Genomic DNA, 9,803 nt, shown 5'->3' on the forward strand with positions numbered 1-9,803 from the left:
AAATAAGCTTTTTGCTTTTAAAGTAAGACGGTGTATTAGTTGCACTGAACTAGTTGTGTGATAGAAGCAGACTGAACTGTAAATGAAAAAGGGGGCTCTGCTTATAGTATTGACCTTTTGACTTGTTGTTTCATAATAAGTTATTATCATTTATTTTTATAAAGTTTTTTTGTGAAAAATAAACATCTTATTTGATACAGATATAAATAATAACTATGTACATAATAATTATTAAGTGGTATGGAGTTTTATATAATTTTGAAGTTTAAAGGTACAAATAGTTATTTATTTTTAATATGTTGGCCTTTGAGATATAATTAATAATAGGCTAGGTATATAGAATAATGTCATGGATTTTGACTTATAAAACTATTGTTAATAAATACTGTTGTTTGTTAAACATTAGTATTTTAATAGTTGACAATATTATGATGATAATTTTATATTAGATTATGAAGCTGAGTGGCGTAATAATGTGAATATCATTACAGTTCACAATACTTAATAACAATTTAGATTATATACATAGGGTTCATAGATACAATTATATCTTGGTCGTAAACATGACATTCAGTCAAGATGTGTTTGACGGTGAGGTGTTGGCCACAGGCTTCACAGAATGGGGGTTCGTCATTAGACATGAGATATCCATGGGTAAGTCTTGCGGTTTCTTCTTTTCGATTGAGGTTGGGATTATCCCATCTGAAGGTTGTTGACTTGATCTGGTTTAATTTAGTGGAAAAGTCCAGCGTAAGCGATCGTGCACAGCGGTGCGCACCTATCGCGAGAGGCGAGACGAGGGTTTCACGTAGACACTATACTCTATTCCAAGGTGATTGGCTACGGATTCGGCATTCGTCGTGATCGGTCGGCGGTCGGAGCTCACCGCCGTGTATACGGTCTGTTAAAATAACAATGGTTCCACAGCTGCGAATTAAATAATATACGTACTTTTGTTATTGTCCGCTTTCGTCTCATGCGTATTATTTTATATTATACCTATATAGGCTATATACATCGAGCATACAGTATTCTTTTTTATTATTTTTAAAAGGTTCTGTACAGGTACTTTTACATACTTATGTATTATTACACATATTACAAAAGATTTGGGTACTTTTTATAAACAAAAAAAATAAAGTCTTATTTATGAAAATGAAAAATATTTTTATTATAAAAAGTATAAGTAATTTTATGTATACAAAAATATAAAGTCATATTTACATATATACAGATATTGAAAGTCATATTTACATATATACAGATATTAAGTCATATTTACATATATACAAAATTAAAAAAGTCATATTTACATTATTATGGTACTAATCCGAATCTGATTCAGAATCTGATGTCGTTTCTCCTGTAACGGTCAACCGCAAATCTGACGTTTCCGCAGACAAAATATCGTCAATGATGTCGTCGATGTCATAAAATTTTTTTTCTTCTTTTTTTGTGTGCCGTATAAAATTTGTCCACATGATCGAGTCTATACGACTCACGCCTTGTATCAATAATTGTTTCACATCTGGAAGTTTGTAGGTGGTATTGTTCATTCGAACATGGTTCTCAACCGACGACCAAGCCAATTCTATGGGGTTGAGCTCGCAGTGGTACGGCGGCAATCTTAAGACAGTGTGGTTATAGGATTTAGCTAGCTCATCGATGACGTACCTTTCGTGCTGTGGTTTTAAACGCTTTACCATAAGCAGTAGTTCAGGGATAACCATAGGCCTGTCTATAACTATTCCTTTATCGGTTAACCACTTAATTATGTCAGCCTTCCGGGTGTTAGATGAAGGGGCTTTGTCAATTTTCACCGAGTGGTACGAAGCATTGTCCATGACAATAACAGAATTTGGTTTTAGTCGTGGTAAAATACCCTCCATCCACTCACGAAACGTGTCACCGTTCATTTCGTCGTGGTAATCGCTTGTATTTTTCTTCGACTCGAAGCACAATAAGGCATCGGGAACAAAACCGTCTTCCGAACCGATGTCCAGAACAATGAGCCTTTTTCCTTTACCTGAAGGATTCACACTCCCTGTAGTGAGCTCCTTTTGAAATGCATCGTGGTGCGATTTTATTGTTGTGTCGACCCATGTTTTCGACGTACACTCACCGGCATTTACCCACGTCTCGTCCAGGTAATAAATGTGCCGACCTTCCTCACGATACCGCTCAATGTCTCGTAAATAACGTCTGCGCCACTCCACTAATTCATTTCTTTCTGTAAGAGCACTATTCCGACTCCGCTTAGTGTAACGGAAATTCAATGCTTTTAGCAGGCGAAATAAATTCGTACGAGATATTGACGGCAAACTATCATCGGAGGCCACAGCTTGAAATATCTTGTCAACCGTAGGAATTTGACGAGCAAACCAAATTTTATGAACGTGCCCACGAACTGCGTTCTTGTCAAAATCGTCTATGGTGTCCAAAAATGATTGTTTGGCCCGTTTTATTTTTGGAATAGTTATTGTCTTCGACTCTTCATATTTTTTTATAACATTTCCAACCGTAGTTTTACCAATACCGGTGGAATCCGCAATCATTTTCGCCATTTTATACAACGGCATATCTGGATGTTTGAGCAGATTTACCTTATATAGATTTATAATGGTGATTCTCCGTTGTTCGACAATAATCTGAAATCAGAATATTTCATTTTAATAATATATTACGATGATAAAAATTCGAAAAAAAACCTTAATATTTGGAGGCATAAATGAAGTATAATATCTCACACAAATTGAAAAAAATTAAATACGATTATTAAATTAATAAAATACTCACTTTTCCACGTTTATTTTTTTTAATTGGTGATGGATTCGCTATCTCGCCGTTATCACTCATCTTGTGAAATCAAATTAAAAAAAAATAAATTGTTTAAATAAAACAAACTAACAAACAAATAAAAACGCCGAAAGCAGGTTCGATGAATGTGCGTATACGCGGAGCACGTTTTCAACAGGACGTAGGCAAGCGAAGTGTTGACGGTTGAGAAAATGCAGTCAGGCTGTATCAGTGTTGCCAGGTTAAAAAGGCCGAATGTTCAGACAATTATTGTAAATTGTTCGTTTTGTTCGTATCGTAAAAAAAGTTGATAAGTACCTAAAAAATTTTCCCTCGTTTCGCTCGGTAACGCAAATACTATAGTCTATAAGTATATTGATACTATATTATATTATTTTTTTTTTAATAAGTAATATTACATTTTCTTAACTCGAGATAACAACTAAGTCACAATTGATAACTTTGAACAACTATTCTATTTAATTGTGATTTTTAAGTAGGTATACACTATGTGCCATACTTTTTTTATCAACATAATTTAAATGAAAAATAAATCTAATAATTAGAAAAATGTAGGATTGAAATAAATACTCATTATTATTGAATTACATCAACATTTTTAATTGTTTATAATAATATAACAATAAACAAATATATAACCATTTAAACAAAATTAACTTGATCTGATAATATAAATAACAATACACAAATATAAATGTATTAACACAATAAATCATCCTTTGATTTGTTTAATAGCAAATGTTAAAACAATATAACAAATATATAACCATTTAAACAAAATTAACTTAATCTGATAATATAAATAACAATTAACAAATATAAAAGTATTAACACAATAAATCATCCTTTGATTTGTTTAATAGCAAATGTTAAAAAAATATACAATCATACTAATTTAATTAAAGATAATATAGGTAAATTGGTTAATATGTTTTTAGTTATTAAGTACAAAAGTTTAATATTAATTCACTCTCTCAAAACAACTATCCGTCAAAACAAAACTCATCGTTACTATTGTTGTCATAAAGATTACTTGTTGTCATAGAATCTATCATTTTTTTAGAAGGTACAAAATCTATACAAGTATTATTTTTTATTTTTATTTCTTGCGAGGCTAATAAGCATGCTTGAATTGTATCTGTATTTAAGCGGTTCCTAGTTTTAACTTTTATCAGATTAACGCTCACAATCGGCATTAGAGTGAGGAAGAGATAAAGCTTCAATAGCAAAATTTGCCAAATTTACAAATGGATACTCTTGATTTCCCATCTGTAAATTAGATAATTTAAACCAAAAAACATCAGGTTCTTCTATATGATTTAGTATTTCATTAGGAATTTCAAAGTTAAACAATAATCTCCATTCATCATCAATTTGTTGTAATAATTTATCATTTGATTGTGTTAATCGAGGTAACACAATTAAAAGGGGGAAAATAGAAGCATTTTCTCTAGATACCACTACTTTAGGGTCAATTAACTTTAGTTTTGACATTAATGGATCATTAAAATTATACTTTTTTTTAATTTGTATGCAAGAGATTTTTAGAAAATTTTGTGTTCTTAAATAAAAGTAATTTAACAAGGATTTATTATTTGCAATGTTAGGTTTTTCTATTTCTTTTAATACTCTTATGCCGAGGTACATTTGTGTAAAAGGTATATATTGTTTATAATTTTCTGGATCAATGTCGTTAATAGGAGTTTTATTAATATAATTTGGTCTCATAAAACATGATAAAATATCTTTATAAGTAGAAATCATTTTATCGTGTAACTGAGTTATCACTACAGAGGAACTTTGGAAAAAAGAATTAAGTGAGGTGAATTTTGGCAAGACCCAATCTAAAAACAAAAATACAAGTCTTATGAGAGGGTCTGTGAGTGTGCTGCATATTGATTCTGCTATTGTTAGGCGTTCATTTAAATGCTTATCTTGGAAATATAAAAGTAATGCATCCCATTGTTCTAGCACTCTAGACACAACTAAGTGCAAAGACAACCACCTTGTCTGACTAGGATGTAGAAGTTTGTGTACTGGAGTAGAACAAAATTCTTGAAACTGCACAAATTGTGCAGATCTTTTTGAACTCATTGAAAAAAATGAATAAACGTTGCGTGCTAAATCTTCACAACGTTTTGGAAGAACCTTACATGCTTCACTTGCACAAAGGTGTAACGAGTGGCATATGCAAGTCCATATGCTTATACCAGGACAACTTTCTCTCATTCTGCTAGCAACAGAATTATGGGCACCCATCATTGAGTTACACCCATCTGATCCAGAACCAATGACATTATTGAATGGTATATTATTTTCAGCAAATGATTTATACAAACAATCATATAAATTTTTGCCTGTAGCACCTTCGTGGGCCTTTTGATAATTTTTTGGTTCAAATACATTGGATAGCTCAAAAAAATGGCTTACAATTCTACCGATGTCTCGATTAAAGTACCTAAAATGCATGCTTGTTTAATACAACTAATGTCAGTAGACTCATCAGTTAAAATACTGAATTTTGTTTGCACCAAGCAGTCAATTAAATACTCTTTATGAGACTTACCAATCACATGTTTCATTACTGCAGTTTTAGTTCTTTGCAAGTGCATATTTTTTAATACTTCAGAGGTTGGGTCGAGACTTTTAATTAATTCAGTTAAGTGGTCCATTGTATTAAATGAAATATTATGTTCAGCTACAAAAGCAGTAAGTTTAATTTCTGCTGATTTTACTTTTTCGAGTAAAGAAATATTTTTTAGTTTAAAAGAATCAGAAAGTGATGAAGTTGTTGAAACACTATTAGACATTAACTTATGTTTTTTGCTATTTAAATGGCGGTTTATTGAAGAAATTTCTGTAGCCAAAACTGTATTACAAATAATACATTTAGCACTTGTGTTTGATTTTTCATCAGGTCTTAACCATTTCAAAAATTTTGGATTCTGTTCCCAAGACTTACTGAATAATTGTTTCCGATGTTTCTTTTGCTTACCATCACCTCGTCTAATTCTTTTGTACTCTGGTGTGAGACTGCGATCGGATCCAGAACAAGTATCATCTTTTTGGTAAATTGTTGATGTTTATGGTTTTACAACACTCTTCCCAGTTTTTGTGACAAATTCATCCATAATTATGAATTTACCGTTAATAAATTACTTTAAATTTAAGTATTTTGAGTTTTATTAATTTAAATTAATAGTCGATACACGAAAACAAATTCAAACACAAAACGAGTACACGACAACGTCAACAACCAGCCGCCATCGAGTTTCTAACTTATTTAGTATTTACTATTTTACTATTTAATATTTTAATTTGTTATTGACTATTGTTATAAAATAATAAATGTTACCGAATACCGGTTCATAAAACCCATGATAACATTACTACTAACACGGATACGAGACCCTAGCTACTATAAGACGCTTATATCTAAAAATAGAAATATAAATATCAACAATTGTAAATTTTAAGATATGGGCCTGGACTCTGGACTCTGACCGTCTAATACGCTATCGGCTATACGCCAATACGGTCGTAATCGGGATACTTATTTTTAATTTTATTTTATATAAAGGCTTTATAATAAATCAGTGAAAACTGCTAAATCGATAATCATTAATTGTATTTGTATTTCGGCATTTTTGAGTAAAAGTTTGATTTTTAAATGCATATTTGCATCAGATTCAAATGTTCGTAATAAACCGTACGAATGTTTGTTTTATGATATGTTCGTACACTAGTTGAAATGTTCGTACCATGACAAAGTAGATAGGTATGATGACAACTTTTTTTGTGCGCATAACCACCGCGCGTTCCCTGTCCACAGTGTAGTTCGCCATCTCTCATTGGTTTTTGATAATATAGATCTTATCACTATTTCTGTATCTATCTATTAAAATATTTAAATATTTTGCAAATTTCTATTTAACAAATAACAATATTAAACATCAACGTTTAATATTATGTAAATACAATTACAAAATAGTTATAAAATAATAAGTCGTACACAGTAATACAATAAAACAACAGGTAAGTACAATTTTGTTTACGTAATTATGTAGTATATAATATATATATTGTGTTAATTACAGAACTTAATAAGTTTCTTATTTTTACATGGTTTTTTAGTGTATAATAGAGCAGAATTTAAATTATTTAATCGTATAAATGTCCTTGTTCTTACTAAACACTGTATTACTTCTTTCGGTATATTTTGTGAGGATACTTTAGACCATAAAATGTCAGTTAAATATTTCATAACATTGGTTATTTTTGATAAACTATCTTTGTGTAGTTTTTTAAACTCTATTTCCAATATTTTTACAGTTTCCATTAGTTGTTTAGATGAAATTTTAAGTCCACCTCTAGAAATATGTTCGATCCAAGAAGAATCATCTCCATCTGTGTTGATTAAATGTGGGTATTTATTACAAAATTTATTTGTGACATACCCAGCTACATATTTAGCAGCTTCATACTCAAGTTGGTCAAATGAATTACTAGAATCAACCTGTGGTATAAAATTCAAATTTTTGAAAACTATTCACACAATATTTTAAGATTCTTACTTTAATAAGGAAGTACCTAGGTAATTATCAAGGTTTAAATTTTTAATTTTTATACTTACAAACATTTCAAATTGTTTTAGTAGGTCAAGCCCTTCTGGTTGAACTAATGTTGTATCTTCTCCTAACTCCAATATGACATCATCAAATTTAGGAATGATTTCAGAGCATTGAATAAATTGGCTAGTTAAACATTCGTTTTCACTTAAAAGGTTTATTTCATTTCCACACTCAGAGTTGGTATTATTGGTGAAAATACAATTGGAATGTTTCCCAAGAATGTACCAGCGAAGACTGAAAAGAAGGTATAATATTATAATATTATACTACCTACACAGTTTAACTTAACCCATAACTGTATTTAAAATCAAGCACAGTTAAATTATTACTGGCACTACCACACATTCCTTTCAGATAACTGAATGTATTTTCTACTAGATCTTGGTTTAAATTTCTTGTGGTAATATACAATATTTCTTCATTATAATTTTTTAAATTGTCCCACAACATCATTAACGAATTATTTGATATTAAAATTCCTAAAAAATAATATTAAATATAATATAGTATTAATATTATTATTCCTAAACTTATCAACCTTTTTGAAATGGAAGTAATGTTCCTTTTTTTTTTCCATGTACAATCATCTTAGAAATGAACTCGTTCATTTCTAAAAGAAGATTTTTTTGATTTATAATGTCAAGTCCAAAACTTGGTCTTCCATGGTCGTATTTGTGTGAAGAATTATGCAAATCAAACCAATCATTAAATAATTTAATCATTGTTGATGCCTAAAAAATAATAAAGTTTGTTTATTTCTAACATTGTCTTGTATACATTTTTAAATTATTAAATTCACTTCTTTCCAATTATAGGTATTAAAATGTCCATTTTGTCCTGCATATGATATTGCTTTAGCAACTGAATTTGAAAAAATGTGTGCTGCAAGTTTTACATTCATCCTGGAAGTTCCCTCAACCAAAAGATGACGTTCACAAAGTTTATGTGCAATTTTATAATCGTTTTCACTATTTATATTAATTAATTCTTGAAGAATATTTTTACCAACAAACTTTTCATTAGATAAAATATATCCTCTAAAAAATATTACATTAAGGTATCATAATATTATTGTATAATTGTTAAATAATGTCTTACTGGTCAATAAAATGATTCCTAGCTAACTTTAACAGATGAGGAACATCTGCAAACACATATACATTATTGGTTGTTGCAGGATGAGGAAAAGATACATTATCAATGGAGATATTTAAGTCTCTCCATAGACCCATGTTAGTTGCACCCATGTCATTTACTATGGCAATAACATTGTACCCTACGTCATATAACTCCTGTATTATTTTAAGTAACAGTTCTGGTTTCATCGGTACATCATAATCATAAAAAACTGGTTGTTTCCACTTTGCGAAAAGACCTACCACAAATATTTATACATTTTAGTTTTTTTTTATGTTAAGTATTGTAGTATATATTTATTGTATTATACTTAAAAGCTGAATACTAAAACTTACCTCTTATCATAGCAACTTGTACACATCTATGAGGACCCAGGAACTGTTCTTTTTTTTTGTCATAGCAAATTCTTTTAGATACATATGTTTCATCAAACGATAAAACACATAATTTTTCAAGTTTACTTAATTGTTCGCCTGTTAATTTTTTTTTTAGCACTTTTTAGCATAATATAAATAATAAGTATGGAAATAAATATATATGATGTCATTGTAACTAAATTTTCGTTGTTATTTTATGTACATAAGTTTCCATCTTTGTAACAATTAAAAATGTTTACCTTTAGCCTTCATCAAATGCAATACATTATATAATATTCCAGGATTTAATTCAAATGTTGATGCCCATTGACGAAGAGTAGATAAACCTATATGATTAAATTTGTAATTATAACAATGTTTATTCTATCTAACTGCTTAAGGTAAAAGTAAATGATTTGTAACCTGGTAAAGGAAACTTTTTTGTTTCACGTAGAAATGTATATGCCCTAGGACTAATACTTCTTAACGAAATAGCTGATGCTATATCATTAGGTTGCCATTTATACACTTTTTTTAAGGGGTGTAGTATAAGATTAATTTGTGTAGGAGTAAATATGTCTGATAATAATTTTTTAAAACGAACTTCAAATATATGTTCTTCTTCAAGTAATAAATCCTTCTGTGATTTAGCTAGTTGTTTTAAACTTAAGTTATTTTTGATAAGTCTTTCATTTTCATCTTTTAACAATTGTATTTCATTTGTCAATCTAAATTTCATAATAAATTTATATATATTATTTATATGATGAAATTAATATGAATTGATATAAACTAGAACACAAAACAATTCAAAAGTTTCTTAAATAACTTTTTTTTATTTTAACAACATTTTATACATAAA

The 9,803-nt window shown here is 29.5% G+C and overlaps 1 protein-coding gene and 1 pseudogene across 1 annotated transcript; both read right to left on the reverse strand.

Annotated features, from left to right (window-relative positions):
* Positions 1-1,325: 1,325 nt before the first annotated feature.
* On the reverse strand, positions 1,326-2,856 carry LOC111028902. The gene is made up of 2 exons (XM_022307687.1): positions 2,797-2,856; positions 1,326-2,648 (listed from the first exon to the last, which is right to left on the reverse strand). Exons 1-2 carry the CDS (start codon positions 2,854-2,856, stop codon positions 1,326-1,328), a joined length of 1,383 nt encoding a protein of 460 aa, XP_022163379.1.
* An 856-nt stretch (positions 2,857-3,712) lies between these two features.
* Positions 3,713-6,784, reverse strand: LOC111028903 (annotated as a pseudogene).
* Positions 6,785-9,803: the final 3,019 nt, after the last annotated feature.

Source organism: Myzus persicae, unplaced genomic scaffold (assembly GCF_001856785.1).
Source record: "Myzus persicae strain clone G006 unplaced genomic scaffold, MPER_G0061.0, whole genome shotgun sequence".
NCBI lineage: Eukaryota > Metazoa > Arthropoda > Insecta > Hemiptera > Aphididae > Myzus > Myzus persicae.